Below are 18,984 nucleotides of genomic sequence, written 5' to 3'. Positions count from 1 at the left end.
GCACTGTTCTAAAATGAATATCAACACATAAATATACGCAATGTTCTCCTTTAGTCGACAACGATGTAAGCCGCTGAGAAGGACAGAGTTGTTTTATTATAAAAATGTGTGTTTATAATTGATTCAAAGGTTAACACCATGTTGACATAGTGTTTTTATGTGTGTCCCTGCAAACATACAGTCAACACATTGCCAGAACATGTTCTCAAATTAAATTGACATGACTTTTAACACAGAGTGGGAAAAAACAATTAAGTATTAGTCATATAAATGCCAACATAAAATCAGATGTTGACAGCTTAAACAAATATCGTATGTGTCACTAATAATCTCCACACACTGAGTCAACTGGCAGCTGGACTTCAGGTGTTTGGTCAATAATGATGTTATTACTTATTCCGTCAAACGCACTTCCTCTAGGAAATTGGATGTTATCAGTGATAGAAGAAAGCATGATAATTAGTGGCGGTGAAAGCTTCTCACTTGTTCTTTGTTTTGTGACACATTTTATTAAGCAACAGTCCAGATGTTGATTAAGGTTTTAGTGGAAAGTAATCTGACATTTACTTAATGTGTAATAGTTTGTTTGCAGAATAGTTTACCCTCCTTTAATGGCGGCTATTAATATTCCATAAATTACAAATTCAGAGTGATGTTTTTATTGGTGGTTGTTTGGTTTATGATTACATTACACTGATTGTAAGCGTCACTATATTTAACTCACAATGAAAAAGAAAGGGCACTCTGAAGGCATTGTGAATGTTTTAGACAAAGCTTAAAACATTTTTGAAAAATGCTGCAGTCAATATTTTTATAAAAAACAATGGCTCATATCACTTTTCACAATCCGATAATATAGTGCAATAACACTGACATAATCATATGCATTCTGATCATGTATACATATAAGTGTTGACCTTTATCATACATCTGGCGTTTATGTGGTGTGGAAAGCCAAGAAAGGCAGAATAACCAAAAAAAGAAAAATGCAAAACTATTAGAGAAAGAAATGAACAAATCAAGACTCAAAAGTGTCAACAAAGGAAGGTATGCAAAGCAACACAAACAGTCATGAAACAACCACAAAGACCCAAATGTCGATATAGAAATGCAAAAGCAACCACCAGGAATAAAATGAACACAAAGAGTTGAAGACCTCTAAAGATGCAAAACAACCTCCAAAGAGACACAACAAAGAGACACAGATATGACCATAAAGAGATGCAAAATGTCTACAAAGACGTGCAAAAACAAAAAAAGCACATACCAATCCAAAAGGGTCAGCATCGCAAAGAGAACAAATGTGTTCAGACACAAAATGACCTCAAAAGATGCAATAAAGTTATACAACACAACCTAAAGGAGCAGAAATTATCAAACAATACCAAAACTGAGGTGCATAACAACAATGAGGAGACACAAAAGTACCACAAAGCCACAAGGAAATGTCTATGAATATTGTATCTTCGATTTCTATCTTACTATAAATCTGCACTGTTCCCACTTTATATTGCGATGTGCTGCACAGCAAATGATCAGGGTACATCTATATATCCAATGCCCTAATTTTAATGTGGCATCATCTCTTGTTTTGTTTTTAAACTTCTGTGACAACTGAAACAGACCCTGGAGCGACACGTTTGCTTCAGTGTGTGCCATGCTCTCTCTCGTATCCTAAACTGACACCTCAACAAAGCGCTCAGTGGTGGGCGGGACTTCCGGTTACGCGCACCCGGAAGATTCGGATGCAAGTTTTCAGCGCTTGCTCGTGCATCCATATGCTCGTTACTTTAAAACGTTTTGATGTGATTTAGGTGCTTTTTCTACACAGTAGTATTTGCCACGATGTTGTCTTTAGACTTTCTCGACGATGTTCGTCGCATGAATAAGCGGCAGGTATGTACCCGGACATTTGCTCTGATGTGACCACCGTCTCTTTGTATGGTAGAAATACAAAGCTAACGATAACTAGCCACCAAACGCTTTTCAACACTGTAGCTGTCTGTCACTTGTTAGCAACATTTCAAGAGAACTGTTTCATGCTTAATCATCTCTCAAAATAACCCCTTATTCCGTAGTTTGAAATACACCTTGTAACCTTGTTTAAACAATACTCTTGACTTCAGTGTCGCTAGCCATGTTGTTCCTCATTTTAACACTATTGTCATGGCACCGTTAGCTAAAGTCAGATTTGCTAACTAGTATTTCACCATTGAATATAATGTTATCTCAAACATATGCAGTGGTGTAAAGAAACTAAGTACATTTACATTTACTGTAATGTACTTTAGTACAATTTGAGGGAATTTTACTTTGTATTTCAATGTTCTGCTACTATGTACTTCGACCCCACTACAATGCAGAGGTACATATTGTACCTTTACTTCACAACATTTATTTAATATAAATTAGTTAATTTTCAGATTTTGAAGAATTATATTAAACGCTTGAGTAAGACTCATTAAAACCTGGAGTAAATACAAAAGCTACCCTGCAGTATACACATTAATTACAATTAGCTGCACCTTTACCAGCTTTGATAAGCAGATTAAGCACATAAATACTTAAATAATTTTAATCAAGACACATACTATTATTAAAATATCGGAAATCTGCATAAAGAGTACTTTCAATGTTGGTACTTTATGTATGTTTTGATGCTAAGACTTCTGTACATTTACATTTTGATTGCAGGACTTTAACTAGTAACACAGTATTCCTACAATAGTACAAGTACAAGATATGAGTACTTCTTCCACTTATGGATTTGCTTACTAGTACTTCACCACTGAATGTAATGTTATCTCAAACATATGGTGGGAAACAATCAGGAGTTAACCTCTACATGCAGACGTGTGTTTTGAGAGGCTGTAATAAGAAATGCAATTTTAATATTATTTGTGTTTGCAGCTCTATTACCAGGTGCTGAACTTTGGTATGATAGTTTCCTCTGCGCTGATGATCTGGAAGGGATTGATGGTCGTCACCGGCAGCGAGAGTCCGATTGTTGTTGTTCTCAGGTAAGTCACATGTGTTGGTATTTAACCCTCCTTTGGTTTCTCCCCCGTTACTTTGGTGTTCCCGGTCAAATTTGACTGTGTTTTAACTGCTCTTACATTAACAGAAAAAGCATCACCACATTTGATTTAACACCCTTTTAAGCTGTAAACATTGTCTCAGTCAGAATACTGGTTAACATGAATAACTGCAGTAAACATACGATAACAGACGTGGAAAATGGATTCCAAAATTAACATTTTGTCGATTTGCGAGTGTGTACTATGTGGATGAACATAATCTAGAGTTGCCCAGTCATTTCCTATGTCAGTCATATTTGACCGGGAACATCATAGGTGTAACAAAGTTGACTAAACGACTCAAAGTTCAGTGGATGTGGTGATCAGCAATTTCACATGTAGAAATGCCTACTGTGGAGGATATCATAGGGCCTTGAGGCAATCTAATGTAAAACACAATATTTATGATTGATGAAAGCAGTGCATTGGTCAGATTTGGGTTGGAGGGTTACATTTATTTTTGCCTTTATTTGGACTTGCCTCTGCTGATGAGAGCTAGTGTTGTGATATTATAAATAACTAGGGTTTGTGGTTCTGCATGACTAGTTCAATTATTTCGCTCAGAGTAAACAACAAATAAAGAGTCCAAGGACTGTTATTTATTTAGGGCAGGCAAGTCACATGTGGGCCTCAATAGTTGGGGGCGTTTAGGTTTTTGTGGGTGTTAATATTTTCTCTTGTGCAGCTTTGAATTATGATCGCTAGACACTAACGGCCCGTCCACACTACAGCTTCAAAAAAAGCTTGGAGCTGGGCGTGTCTGAAACTCGACCAACAACCAATCACATGAATCTCCCGCCCCTGACACACAAGCAGCGGTTTGATTGGCTAGAGCTTGTACTGGCATATGATTTGATTGGCTGGCGCTTCCACCGAAAGCTTCAGAAGCTTCAAAAGTTGAACATTGCTCAACTTTTGCAGCCTGAAACGCCAGGAAAGCTCCGCTCTGCTTCCCACAATGCAGTTCGGCGAAAAGTGACGTCACCCCATTCAAAGTGAATGGGCAGACGCGTTGGAAACCGTTTTTGATAGAGATGTCCCGATCCGATCACGTGATCGGGGATCGGAGCCGATCACGTGATTTTCCAAAAATCGGGGATCGGGATTTTTAAAAAAAAAATTTTTATAATTTTTTTTTTTTTAATTTAATGTTACAAAACAAAAAATGACCATGTTCACGTCTTAAAGTCATGCTGAGGACTTAGTTTTGGTTTAAAATTACACAACATCATGTATGTGTTGCTTTCTTTGGGCTTGTTGTCATAGACCTGGTTGCTTATTTCTCTGAAATCTGGCAACAGAGTGGGCAGGGCGCAGTGTCTAATAGTAGCAGTAAGCTAACGAGAGGCTACGTTCAGCTGGTGAGTTTGGAAGTATTATAAAATTGAAAGCGAAGGCAGTGTAACAGCCAGATGCAATGTTTGCAAGGCAGAGGTTCCGCGTGGTGGAAAGAACAGAGCTACGTTCAACACGACCAATCTAATACGCTACCTGAGAAACAAACACCAACAACAACACGGCGAGTACACAGCGGCCACTCAAGTAACGGCACTGAAACAACCAACACTTTCAGAGACTTTTAAAAGGAAAGAGAAACTGCCCCAGAACAGTGAAAAGGCCAACACAATAACAGCCAAGATAGCTGAATTCATCGCGTTGGATGACCAGCCGTTATCTGTTACCTTTTTTTTCTCTTAATGCATTGCATAAAGATCGGATCGGGAAAAATCGGTATCGGCAGATTGTCAAAATCAAATGATCGGAATCGGATCGGGAGCAAAAAAAGGTGATCGGGACATCCCTAGTTTTTGAAGCTGTCGAAGCTGTAGTGTGGACGGGCCGTAAGAGATTGAGGGCTTTGGTTGCACATGGTGAAAATGTGATCTATGCTACATTGACACACATTTGTAGGGCTGTGTATTGGCAACAATCTGGTGATGAGAGCACCACAGACCGTGGAGGCTTTTAAAAAAGGCCTCAAAACCCATCTCTTATCTCTTCAAAAGAGCCTTTGCCTAGACATTTTTATCACCCTTTTATTTTTTTTTATTTTTTTTATTGCTTTTTTTATTAATTCTACCGTGTTGTGTAATGTTTATTTATACTGTTCATGCTCACTACTTGTAGCACTTCGGGATTTGAATTCAAATATGAAGTGCTTTATAAATGGAACTTATTATTATTATTATTATTATACAATAATCATTTCAATAAAGTAGATTGCAACCCTGCACGCAGTGACTGTAGTCGTTTAAACTTCAACTGTAATAGTATAAAGGACACAATGCAAAACGCTACTTCAGGGCCATTACACGACTTCCTGTTGTTCTGTGGTAGAAGAGTCAAAATGGCTGAAGATATTCAACAACACTTCTGTTTGCTATCTGCCTTGTAACTGTTTCACAAAACATAATATCCCCTGGTCACTAGAAGTTGCATTAATAAATACTTAATACAGCAATGTTTGTCAACAAATGTATGAAAATAGGATCCTTCTGCAACACAGCATAAATTGTATTGCTTTTTAATTATGTGAAAGCATGCCATGTGTGCATAATTACCGAAGAAAATGTGTGAAGCTTTGTGAAAATGTGTCCTCTCATGCATGTCTGTTGGGTTGGGTTGTGAGTAGCACCGATGTACGCAAGCAGTTTTATAACTGTTGTATTTCGATCAAACTGTTAGGATAAGTACGATTGAATGCAGATGTCCAAATGATTGTGTTTTTTGTTATTCCTGTATTCATTATTTAATCTTCCTGATTATTCACTGAAGTCTTTCCTTTGACTAGAAAAGGCTTTTAGTTTTGTCAGTTCATAATTAATGCAAGTCCAGTTGGAGAGTTATTGTTGATACCTCATTGTTGTTTTGCACATTTGATATTTGGCTTCGTCTGTTTATTGTTTTCCAATTTTCCAACAATTCCACACTGCGACCATTTAGATATTTTTCAACTCTAAAAAGACATGACTTGCTGCCACAAGTTGTGGATAATGTCTGTTACACAAAGGTCGGGATAGGCATCCCATATGACATTTGGCACCAATGGAAACAATCTAAATGTTAGTAACTAATTTTAATAATATGTATCCACCATTCATTTCAGTGGGAGTATGGAGCCAGCTTTCCACAGAGGAGACCTGCTGTTTCTCACCAACAGGGTAGAGGACCCCATCAGAGTCGGAGAGATTGTCGTCTTCAGGATAGAAGGCAGAGAGATCCCCATAGTACACAGAGTGCTCAAGATCCATGAAAAGTAGGAAAACACATTGTATTAATGTTACTGACCGTGATTTAGTGTTACTTTCAGTATCACTGAGTCCCATGCCTGTATACCAGGGGTGTCCAAACTCTTCACAGAGGGCCACATACAGAAACATATACAAAGGGCTGGCCTATTGCCTCATAAGTTCAGTTATAAGTCGTAGTCATAGGTAAATGATGCTTGTGAGTGTTGGCAGCTCATCCCTTAAAACAGAAGCCTCAGAGTGATTTATAATGAGGAGAAATTGGAAGGGTGTATTTCACGCTTGTTATATAAATACAGGCATGAAAATCACTCACCTTTCGGCGAAATTCGCCGTTTTGAATCCAAAATAGGTCGTTTGTGTGATTCATGTAGATCTGCAATAATAATATTTTTGGGGTATGGGGGGGGTCTGGGACCCGGAGTAATCTGCGGCCGCGAGCTGTTATGTGCCATCATGACACGCATGGTGTTCTTTTTTTATATATTATAATGAAGCGCGAGCTGTGTGCTCGAGTCTGCCTGCCTGTCGGCTCTGCTCATGGATGTATAATAAGGCTCTGCTGCTCATGATGGTCTAGCTTCAGCAGCTACATTACCTACGGGTGCGTTCGTTAATATTAACTGTGTGGTCCGGAGTCACTGTGGCACAGACTGGACCGCTGGTGAACAGCTGTTAGAACGGGCCGCTCAGGTGTTCACAGCAGAGCTCCCTGTCGGAGCGCAGAGCGTGATGTGCACTGAAAAGTTTTTCTGTCGCAATATTATTGTTGAGCTAGCTAGCTAGCATACATTTTCACTATGTGCTAACGTTAGCTTTAGCCTTCGTTTTCTAATAGTTTTTTTTTCATAGGCGATAAACGGAGGTGGTATAAGTATAGATCTTGTACTTGAGTAAAAGTAGAAGCACTCAGATCTTGTACTAAAGTAAAAGTAGAAGTACTCAGATCTTGTACTTGAGTAAAAGTAGAAGTACTCAGGTCTTGTACTTGAGTAAAAGTAGAAGTACTCAGATCTTGTACTTGATTAAAAGTAGAAGTACTCAGATCTTGTACTTGAGTAAAAGTAGAAGTACTCAGGTCTTGTACTTGAGTAAAAGTAGAAGTACCAGAGTGTAGGAAGGAATACTCTGTTAGTAAAAGTACTGCATTCAAAATGTTCCTCAAGTAAAAGTATTCTCATCAAAATATAGTGAAAGTAGCGACAGTAAAAGTAGTCATTGTGCAGATTGGTCCATTTCAGAATAATATATATGATATGTTTTATAATGATTGATCATGAATGTGTTCTCAAAGCTGGTAAAGGTGCAGCTAGTTTGAATGAATTTGTATACTGCAGGGTAGCTGGTGAATTTACTCCAGGTGGAACTAAAGTCTGATTCAACACTTGATTAGATTTCACATCAGTCATCCACATCTGTAAAGTAACTAAAGGTATTAATACATGTAGTGGAGTCAAAGTACACCATTTACCTCTGAACTGTAGAGGGGAAGAAGAACAAAGTAGCAAAACATTGAAATACTTAAATAAAGTACAAGTATCTCAAAATTGTACCCAAGTATAGTACTTGAGTTTATGAATGTAGTTACTTTACACCAGATGCCATAAAGATAGAAAGACTAAGCCTTGCACAGAGGCATGACAATACATTTTCAAAATGCTCAACAGTGCTGCCAAAATTATAAACTGACTGCTACACAATTAAAATAAATGCTTTTATATATTTGTATTAGATGTGACTCTTTACCATTTCTGTTATTATTAACACTGCTGCTTTAGTTGTTCTGACTGCTAAAATCCTCTGTTATTCCTCATTTTAAAGCCGATATTCCGTGGGGTCGGGGGCTCGGGTCCTTGTCACCTTTTCCATACCTGATGAGTTTGCATCCCTGAAATAAGTCATTGGGATTTTTTCTTATCAACAAGATGTTAGAAAATTGTTCCAACTTGAATTGACTGAATTTATTTGAAAAGTGGTCTTATTAACACATGAATACTACTGTGTAATATAGTTATATATTTATTAGGGCTGTCAGTCAATTAAAATATTTAATCGCGATTAATCGCATGATTGTCCATAGTTAATCGCGATTAATCGCAAATTAATCGCACATTTTTTATCTGTTCTAAATGTACCTTAGAGGAATATTTTTCAAGTTTTTAATACTCTTATCAACATATGAGTGGACAAATATGCTTTATGCTAATGTTTATTATCATTTGAACAATGACACATATTCTCATGAATATTAAACACAACAACCTGTGTGTGTGTGTGTGTGTGTGTGTGTGTGTGTGTGTGTGTGTGTGTGTGTGTGTGTGTGTGTGTGTGTGTGTGTGTGTGTGTGTGTGTGTGTGTGTGTGTGTGTGTGTGTGTGTGTGTGTGTGTGTGTGTGTGTGTGTGTGTGTGTGTGTGTGTGTGTGTGTGTGTGTGTGTGTGTGTGTGTGTGTGTGTGTGTGTGTGTGTGTGTGTGTGTGTGTGTGTGTGTGTGTTGGAGCTATGTGCAACTCAAGGCATATGCTCGAACGGGAGCTGCCTGGACGCTGCAATCATGTTGCGGCAATCATGAGTGTGCTGACTTCTCCTCCAATGTCCCGCTGTCTGCTTCCTGCATAAAGTCAAGTGCTCGGTGCAGTTGTGGCGAAATGTCGCTCCTCTGTTTTCATTTAAACAGCTCCTTATATCCGTTAGCGCAGCTAGCTAGCACCAGATGCTAACAACAACAACAATGCACGTAAGGTCTCTCTCTCGCTCGCTCGGGCCACACATACACACACCCTCCCGGTCCTCCAGATGGCCAGCCGGTGCCTGCCGGTGAGCGTGGAAGTGTGGTCTGCCACAAGCGGGCGGCAGGAGCGGGGCTGGCAGCAGATGGTATTTTAAACTCGATGCGCTCTGAAACTACGGGGCGGCCGAGGAAAAAAAATACACATGCGTTAATCGCGTTAAAATAATTAGTGGCGTTAATTTTTTTTTGCGTTATTAACGCGTTAACTTGACAGCCCTAATATTTATATTTAAGAAGTACAATATAAGACAAGCACAAGTTTCATTTGTGGGCCGTATTACATTATACTTTTTTAATTTGCTAAGGGCCGATTGAAAAGGGTCGCATTTTGCCCCCGGGCCGTAGTTTGGACACCCCTGCTGTATAGCAAACCTGAGAAAAACAATTCTCAGAGAGGCCGCGTTGATATTTCCCACTCATCATGAATCATCCAGTGACAAATGTGTTGAAATCAGGCCTTGATGTACGTTTGATGTAAATAATTTTGTCCTCAGGGAAACTGGAGACATTAAGTTCTTGACCAAAGGGGACAACAATGCAGTGGATGACAGAGGACTGTACAAGCAGGGCCAACACTGGCTGGAGAAAAAAGACGTGGTGGGACGAGCCAGGGGGTAAGTGATGTGAAAATATCCATGATTGATCCAGATATCTTGATAGCTTAATAACACAAATTACGTCACCTTTTCTGCTGTCCACAGATGAAATATGTTTTATAACAAATGCAGAGAAATGTATATTACATTCAATAGTGGTTATTTACACGATACATTATCATGTGTTGCCAAGGTTTTCTGGCATAAAAAGTGACACTTGTACCGTCCAATGGAATTGAGCCTCGTTTGTCTTAGTTTGGTGACAAACTGAGAAAAAGGTCATATGCAAAGTAGCAATTTCACATGTGTCCTGTATATAAGATTGAGGGATTATGATTTTCTATTATATTTTCCAGTCAATTTATATTGAACAAGGTAGGATTTAGGCAACTCATTCTCTTCATCAGCGCTTGTCCAGATGTATGCGAGGGATAGTGTTGTCGTGACTATCATAGACGGGTAATTAACCGCTGAGTCTTCATCCAAACAAAGAGCACAACTCCATAACTACGCTCTGGTTGTTTATCATTCCAACAACAAATCACCTTTACCTTACGAGATGTTGCGGAAAATCGGAACAAAAGAGCTTCCTACTCACCTCCCTACAAACAAAACTGATAACAAGCAGGTGCTCAGGAAATATGAATTGCACCTCCACACACAGTTACTATCGGAGACTAAGTGATACGCAGGTCAATTATGTGCCTTGCTCCGACAGATAGGAAGGGCATTAAACACTCAAATGGTTCTATGAGCAGATGTTCATTCAAGAATAGGGCTTTCACAATCATGAAATATTAGTCGACTGTTTGAGAAATAATTGCAAATCCAGATTTAATTGTCTTTATTGTTTTTTCTTCAATGCCACAAAGCGGCGCTAGTGTGCTCAGCTTTGCAATAAGACTTCAATCCATATTATTAATTTCAATGGCTGAAATTCATTATCAAATATTTAGCTTATACAATGTTTCACCTCTTCAATCAATCAATCAATCAATCAATCAATCAATCAATCAATCAATCAATCAATCAATCAATCAATCAATGTTTATTTATATAGCCCAATATCACAAATGTTACATTTGTCTCAGTGGACTTCACAGTGTGTACAGAATATCAGTATGACAATACGACACCCTCTGTCCTTAGACCCTCTGTCCTTAGACCCTCACATCGTACAAGGAAAAACTTCCAAAGAAAACCCACAGTTTAAAGGGAACATGGGAGAAACCTCAGGGAGAGCAACAGAGGAGGGATCCCTCTCCCAGGACGGATGGACAGACGTGCAATAGATGCCGTGTGTAAATTGAAAAGATAATACATTTACAACATAGGTAGTCCAAATGTTTGGAAATGCATGTGTCTGTAATAAGATGAATCCACGAGGATGTTAACAATCCTGCGGGAGCCATCAGTGAAGTAGTATGATGAGTCAGGCAGGAGCACAGTGACAGGTTCAGCCACGATTCAGGATCCCGGCGTAGATAGACACCAAAAAGAAATTTGGGAGAAGATGGGTTATTCGGAACATGAGACTACACAGGTACAGACAGAGAGAAGGAAGAAGTAAGGTGTCCCCCGACAAACTAAGCCTATATCAGCAAAACTAGAGGCTGAATCTAATCAGCCCTAACTATAAGCTTTATCAAAAAGGAAGGTCTTAAGTGCACTCTTAAAAACGGATAGGGTGTCTGCCGCCCGAACACAAACTGGAAGCTGATTGCACAAAAGTGGAGCTTGATAAGAAAAAAACCTCTTGCTCTGCTACACAGATTAATATCAGAATATCTTGTTCTGATTCTGTGTAGGCCCCCTAATGTAAAAAAAAAACAAGTGTTTCAAGAGTCTTCATGTTATTTTCAGAAGTTAATATGCAGCGGGGATTAACCGTTCCTGATTCAGCTTCCACACCGCGGGGGGGGGAGGCAGGCAGAGAGGCAGAGACAGTCTCAGGATCCAACTTAGCTTTAGCTGCAGTGTTTGACCAGAGACACTGAAGCCTCAGTCAGTGCATCAACCATACTTCTCTCTTTAGCTTGATCACACCAATGAACCACACCTTGTTTTCATCAAAATATTTGTACTTGAGTTGTAAAACTAGAAAAACTGGATGACAGCACAGCATTACTTTCCCCAGAACACACTGCTGCACCTGTAGGGGAGTTTCTCAGAAATACATCAAGAGAGATGTTTATTATTGGCACCTCTTTGTCACCCTTTTGCTTCAGAAAGCCATACATATCTCATGTTAGCTTAAGCGGATGAACCTGCCAAAGCACTGTAAGATCTATAAATCAGTCTTTTTTCTAACTAAAAGTTAAAGGAATACTTTCTATTAGTGCCACGTTTGTAACGGTGGCTTTAAATCCACTCGATTGTGTGAAATAAGCAATGATTTTGCTTAAGGATAGCGGTCAGCTCCAATAATGGCGATCAGGCTTATGAAATAATACCTGAAGGCGTTTCTCACGAAGGCGTCTTCTGATCATTTGAGTTGTCTTGAAATGTTTTGCATTCATTTCTAATTGAACTGCTTGAGCCCCAATCATGTATGCTTCCCAATATCTAATTGTATCCAATATGCTACCAAAAGATAAGTTATTGATATTTATTTATATACACAGCAGAAAATGTTATGAGTTACAAACTTAACTGCCTGAGGATAGTAGGCTTGCACATCTAGGTTCGCCTTCTAAAGCCCTTTATGAAACACACTTTAATAAGCTGGTTGTAATGTGAATCACTCCCTATGCACTTTAAGGTTGTGTAAAGTCCTGATCTGTTCTTAATTGGACCTTTGTTTACTGCTGTAGTTATCCTCCTGTAAAACGTATTTTATGTAAAGCACTTTGTAAATACTGTTGTTTTAATATGCAATATGATGCATCTATAAAATCTCCTTATGGTTAACATTTTTTATTTTCTCCAGGTTTGTGCCATACATCGGAATTGTCACCATTCTCATGAATGATTACCCCAAGTTCAAAGTAAGTGGGTCGACTCTATAGCACTAGAGTCAGTTTACAAGATTTTTTTTAAGCTTAGTGATGTTCAGCATGATCGTCTGATTTGTTAAATGTCTTGTTCTCCTCCCGCAGTATGCTGTCCTCTTCTTGCTGGGTCTCTTCGTGCTGGTCCATCGGGAGTGAGGTCCCCAGACTTCAGGACCCAGGAAGGATAAACTACGTCCAGGAAACCTCAGTCATGCCTTTCAAAACAGAATTCAGTTAGATTTGTCAAACCCAACTGGCTTTTTGTACCATTTGTTTGAACATTTTGTAGAAACGTGGATAGAGTGTTTACATTTGAAAAAAAGACAACAAGCTTTAAAAATATTTTTGTGAGGGGTAGGCTAGGTTTAGTTTGGAAATCTTTATTTGTAATCCTCAGAATGTGAAACAGCATTCATCCAGATAAATTAAGTCTTTATTTCCTGTTGTTCATGGACTTTGAAAAAATATGTGAAGTATTTTATGACAACTGAATATGAATATTATTAAATATGAAATCTGTTTCCATCCAATATGGATTATTATAACTCTGTCTCTTTTTGTTATGGCACCTGTTGTGCCTATATCTGTTATATTCATATACTGGGGTTACAACAGTGATGCAATTCCTGGAAAATAAATGATTTAGAAAAACTGTTTTCCAGGCTTGGCAATAGTTTGGAATAATAAGAGTGTCCAGCAATTAAAAACGGTTAACTATTTTCTTAATTCCCACATTGCCGTTTATAGCTGTCAAATGAGCGAGTAAAGTTAGCCCCCCATGCTACAGTTTTACTACAATGCCTGTCTTAGGACATAGCACATGGAGCAATAGCCTTAACAGTGTGGCCTACCACTGCTATATAGGGTTAGGGTTACACTACAATAATAAAAAAGGGGCATGTAGAATTGTCTCAGGTATGGAAAAACAAGTATTTATGTATTTGTAATTGTTAGGGAATCATCTGCTTAGGTATTCAACCTTTGACACAGTTCATCGTTTTCTCCTTTCACAGTCTCCTTTCTCATGGCATAGGTCTACGGCCTTGGGTATTGCAGCTATCTCTCTTAAGGAGGGGCAGCTTGGGTGCATTGATGAGGCTATGACCGAGCACAAGCTGACATGAGTAATTTATTGTTCAGAGCCTTCAGGGACATCTAGAGGCCCTTCTTTCTGGAACATAGGTTCCCTGGCGCACAATATTTTCTATGGACGACAGCTCTCGTTAGATTCAGGGTCCACATTTGTTTAGTCTCACTGATAAAGAATGTTGATTATTACACTCTCCGAACTATTTAAAACCTCGAACTACAGAAGAGTTCTTCAGATTGGTGTGGCAAACCTCTGTGTCAACTTGTGGCACAGAACATGTCTTGTGAATTCTCCGGCCGAAGCTCCAAATAAACCATCAGTGTTTGGCCATTGACGATGCTTCCACCTGGTCAAATTAAAAGGCTGCAACAAAACTCAGGTTACAATACAACCATTCTAAACATTTCAATTTATAGATTCTACATCAAAACAATTAGCTTTTATTGTTTCCAATGAATAACGTCACCTTAAGTGGAGGAATGCAAACCTGTTTTCAAATTTAGGGCTTTGAGTTTGTTGACTGACATTTCTCAGTAATGACACCCTCAGCCACCCAATAACTTCTCGATTAATAGATTATAATCTATACCATGCTTAAATGGACTCCTAAATTATTGTATGTAAGAAAAGGGGGGGGAAGAGTCAATTATATAAGGTAATCTATTTGTTTAAACCGATGTTTTATGGACAAGAATATTTATTTCTGGTAATTAATATTTGATCAAACGGTAAATGGTAAATTAATATAACATTTAGAATCATTGAGAAGGGGGCATATCCGACTAGCTCACCTTTAACTTACAATAGCATTTCTCTGCTATGGACTGATGAGTATATGATTCTCGCATGGTAAATGACTAACACAAACCTTCACCCCCCCAGCCCCCTGCAAGGAAGCACAAGGGCGAGATGAGGGGATTCTTCTCTTCACCTTTCTGATGAGAGGGGATTATTTTCTTCACCTTTCTGATGAGAGGGGACTCTTCTCTTCACCTTCTGCTCAGTGGGCTCAAGCAGACAACCCTATTGTACGAGCGAGGGCTTCAGAGGCTTCTATAATACAAGGTTCCATGTGTCTTGGAGCAGTTTGATGTCTTCCCAACCTCTCCTATCACGGATAGCGTGAGGAATGCAGGCACATGAGCCTCTGATTCACTGGAGGATTTAACTACAGTGCTCATTGAATGGGCCACACAAAAGCAGAGCAATATGGGGGGGGTGGGGTTGAAATATGGCTTGAGCTTTGATGAAGAAGAGTTTGAGTCAATCAGCACCTCAGTGCTAATCTACAGTATCAGGATGCCTTAACACACACAGAACACTCAGAACGGTGTCATAAAGGGAGGAGGAAACAAGTCAAAAAGACTGACGGACATGTTCTTCTCAGCTCTCACGATGAACTTTGAATTGAATGACCAGATGTTTTTAATTAATTTTTATATTTCCAATGACCAAACATGTCAAATAGTGGGGATAAATATATGTTGGCAGATCAGAAACATTTAAAATTAAATACTTTCAGATTATAAGGTATTGAATAATAAGGTATTTCTACTATTATCACAGATTATGTTAATATCCTTAATCGTCCAGCAATCAGGCTTAACAACAATACTCTTAATGTATTATCCAAAGTTCCATCTCTCCCCATGTCTCTCTGAGTTTCGTCTCCATTGCTTCAGAGGTTCCATCACAGTAATTATAGCAAAAGCAGGTGTGTTCTATATCAGTATTTATTTTAGGGAATAAAAAGCAATTTCCTTCTTGGAAATGTATTTGAAGACATCACCTTCCAGATTGAACTCTGACTGAAATTGCATTTGGTCAATGTTTCATTACACCTCAAGACCTTGACCCTGGGGACTGTTATAGGGCCTTTTTTTAAATGACTGTTGACAAAATGGGCTTCAGTGGTCACAAGTGGATATGAGAAAATCACACGTTAAAAAACTGACCTGATCAAAGCAGTTTCATTTATAAAACGACTTTAGGTTCTGTTATTGGGACAGAGTCAGATGTGGAGTGAGCATGAACTTCTGTCAACTTTTCATTTTAATAAATAAACAAAGCAACACAAGGTAACCCTAGAAATAATTGGTGCCTGATGAATCAGAATGTTTTGAGTTTGAGAGGCAAATATCACCTCTTTAATGAAAATATAGTGTTGAAAGAACCATGGCTGTCTCTTTTGATCTGATTTGTGAATTTAGTAAAAGTGATGGGCAGAGTCTACTAATTAGACTGACATTCAGCTGCAAGTGTGTGTGAATGCCAAAGGTCAGGTAAAGAGCAAGATGCAAACTGCAGCCTTTCCACTAAACTTGCAACTTAGCACCCCCGAAGTGACGAAGAGGCTGTCTGTCTGATCAGCTCTAAATTAGCCGTGAGAATCAGCAGGTTCTCTGTCCACGGAGGACTGATGGTGATCACAGCAGCATGCTGCAACTGGCCAAATGTCATGTTGCTTATTGTCAGGGGGCCAGGGCCGGCCCTTAGAGCGTGGGGGGTTTGAGGGACCTGTGTGGGAAATTACTATATGTGTGTTGCTACAGGGAAGCATTGGTTGTCATCTCTGACATTGTGTGGATCCACATCAGTTTACACCAACATCACAACTTCTGTGAATGATATCAGTGGTATGAAACTTGTATTCACTGCAACCTTTTTAAAACTTTATTCTATATTTAAAAAATTGTATTTGTTATATTTTGGCTTTCAGTGTATTTAAATGTAACTTTATTGATCTATTTATTTGTATTAATTGTTTTTTTAAAAGCACTTTGAATTGCCTTGGTGTTAAAAATGTGCTGTATAAATAAACTTGCCTTGTCTTATTAAAGGTGACAATAAAGTGTGTGTTATGGCAGATATTTGTGGCTTGATATGCATTGTAGTCTGATGAATCTATTTGAAAACATTCAAATATAGTGAAGTCATATCAACAAAAACTGCAACCTGCAAACCTTTAACAGAGGAAAGTAAAGTTAAAGCTTCAATGAATCATCTCCACTGAGAGTTTCAGCACTGGATATATTTCTGCCTGTGTAATTAGGTAGCTGAGAAGACTGTTTTTCAACCAACATTTCTATCTGCCCTGGTTAAAGGACAAATGGTGTGGTGCGTAAAATACGCACAGCCAGAGGCGCGGTCCACGAAATCCTGACAATGACTACATTTCGATTAATGCAGCTGGCTTAATGAAAAGTACACGCAACATAAACACAGCCCGCCCCGCAGGAGAGCATAAAAGCAGTCGCGTCTGAGCAATCCACACCAACAGGACACACTTGGAACATTTGTGCCCTGGAGAACAGTTTGCCACTTCGCGCTGAGATGAGAGGGTTTTCTCTGAATAATGTTTGCCAGGTGTGGCTTATTTTGCTTATCTCCTCTTCTTTTCTTTCATGACTTTTACCGTCGCTGTCAGTTTCGACCTGACTGAGCTAAGGAATAAAGTTGCTAAAATCAAAGTGAATCCAAGAGGGAATCTTTGGGCTACAGGTAAGAATCATCATCTATAACAACTATTGACCATCAGTCATTTGTGTATAGAAATACATTACATGTATTTTAACATAAATGTCAGGTGCAATACGTTACATCTTTTAACATGATCACATTATTTTTTTTCTCTAACAATGTGTAATTTTGTCCCTAAAGGATTTCCACCTCGCCAAGTCTGACTTATTTTAATTCTTTATTTGATTTAATTATTTTTTATATAATTCTATGTTAACGAGCGTCTTCTTTGATTCGACAGGACATTTCATGGGGAAGAAGAGCGTGATGGATCCCCCGCTGCTGTCCTCAGATGAGAGGCAGGGGGTTGATGCTCTGGAAGTCTCTCTGCCCGCTGAGGCAGAGCACCCTCACGGAGCTTTTCCACCAGGTTCCTGCGGGTGATACACAAGAGGAGAAGCACGACAAATCCGTGAGCACCACTAATTACCAGACGTTTTTGACGCTCAAATGACAAACAATCGATTACTTTCTAAAAAACTTGTTCTCGTGTTCTCTGTTTCAGGGACGACGTGTTGATGAAGATTATAGAAAGCTACATCCAAAGCAGATAAGTGATCAGAGATGTCAGGCTCGCATGAACACGGATCCGAGGTCACCTGGCATCATGGGTTATAAAAAAATACATTAGACACAGTTTACTGTCTCTTGCTCATCATGATTGTATTACCTGTAACTGTCATACTGTTCGTGTGCCATCGGAAATGCACGTAAAGGTTTTTTTCCATTTATTTGATGATGATATTTGACATTGTACTTGTTGTTTAAAATTATTTTATAAATAAAATTATTATTTGCACTGCTCTGAGTTTGATCTGCTGCAGATAAATGATGACCTATTTGGTATACATCAGGTTTGATTCACTGCAATCCTATAAGCACATCATTACTTCATTATGGCTATATACCACTGGGTTTCTGCTATTTGTTTATTGGAATATTTGGTCATCACAATGAACATTATATAAAATATGTTATGGGATATATCCATGGTCTAAAAGCCTCTTCAATGAGAGCTCATTAAGGGCATGAACAAAAACATTACAAATTATAGTTAATGGGTTAAAAAATTCCAGAAAACTGTTAAAATGACTGTTAAAACTTTTAAATGGAGTTCTCCAGCTTCTTTTTTTCTGGTACATGTGACCTTCACATCCCTTATTTATAGGTCCAACAACAACTCATTGTTCAGCATGAGTAAGATCTGTTTTTAACACAAAATAACACTTACATAAATACAAATGTAGGCAGCTTATATCATTTTTTTAGATTCCTGAATACATGGAATCGATATCATCTTTTGTACCTCCCCTGTCCTTTGCATAAAGGGATGATCTGTTCTCTCGATCAATAGTGGTGAGGCGAGATGGACCAGTCCTTGCCTTCGGCTGATCCATTGTTCATTCTGGTATAGGCTTTTTTAATATCTCTCCCACAATGCGTTGTCTGATGCTTTACGTCAGCTTCAAGATGAGGAATATGTTCTGTGTTCAGAGTAGTGAGTGGTGGGCGGACACACAAACAGAGAGTCCTGAGTTTTATACTCTTGATTTCTATAACTCAACATATTTGGCCCTATAAATTACTCAGTCGCCAGTTTATTATGTAGACTACAGTTCTATGTACAATAACATTTTTAATAAAACAGTTCAACAACCAATCCATCCCTCATG

The 18,984-nt window shown here is 38.7% G+C and overlaps 1 protein-coding gene across 1 annotated transcript; it reads left to right on the top strand.

Moving 5' to 3' along the window:
• Window positions 1-1,705: 1,705 nt before the first annotated feature.
• LOC117440077 (signal peptidase complex catalytic subunit SEC11A) lies at window positions 1,706-13,212 on the top strand. Its single transcript, XM_034076310.2, has 6 exons — window positions 1,706-1,896; window positions 2,911-3,020; window positions 6,184-6,333; window positions 9,608-9,727; window positions 12,639-12,696; window positions 12,808-13,212. Exons 1-6 carry the CDS (start codon window positions 1,846-1,848, stop codon window positions 12,856-12,858), a joined length of 540 nt encoding a protein of 179 aa, XP_033932201.1. The 5' UTR covers window positions 1,706-1,845; the 3' UTR covers window positions 12,859-13,212.
• Window positions 13,213-18,984: the final 5,772 nt, after the last annotated feature.

Source organism: Pseudochaenichthys georgianus, chromosome 3 (genome assembly GCF_902827115.2).
Source record: "Pseudochaenichthys georgianus chromosome 3, fPseGeo1.2, whole genome shotgun sequence".
NCBI classification, from domain to species: Eukaryota; Metazoa; Chordata; class Actinopteri; order Perciformes; family Channichthyidae; genus Pseudochaenichthys; species Pseudochaenichthys georgianus.
The sequence above is the reverse complement of the archived record's forward strand: the minus strand, read 5'-3'. Positions and strand labels throughout refer to the sequence as shown.

What these genes read in the sequence shown, in the direction of transcription:
- LOC117440077 (XM_034076310.2), top strand. Translation starts at nt 1,846, where the DNA reads ATGTTGTCTTTAGACTTTCTCGACGATGTTCGTCGCATGAATAAGCGG. An exon ending in GTGCTCAAGATCCATGAAAA is followed by an intron (nt 6,334 to 9,607) that starts GTAGGAAAACAC and finishes TTTTGTCCTCAG; the next exon opens with GGAAACTGGAGACATTAAGT. An exon ending in ATGATTACCCCAAGTTCAAA is followed by an intron (nt 12,697 to 12,807) that starts GTAAGTGGGTCG and finishes CTCCTCCCGCAG; the next exon opens with TATGCTGTCCTCTTCTTGCT.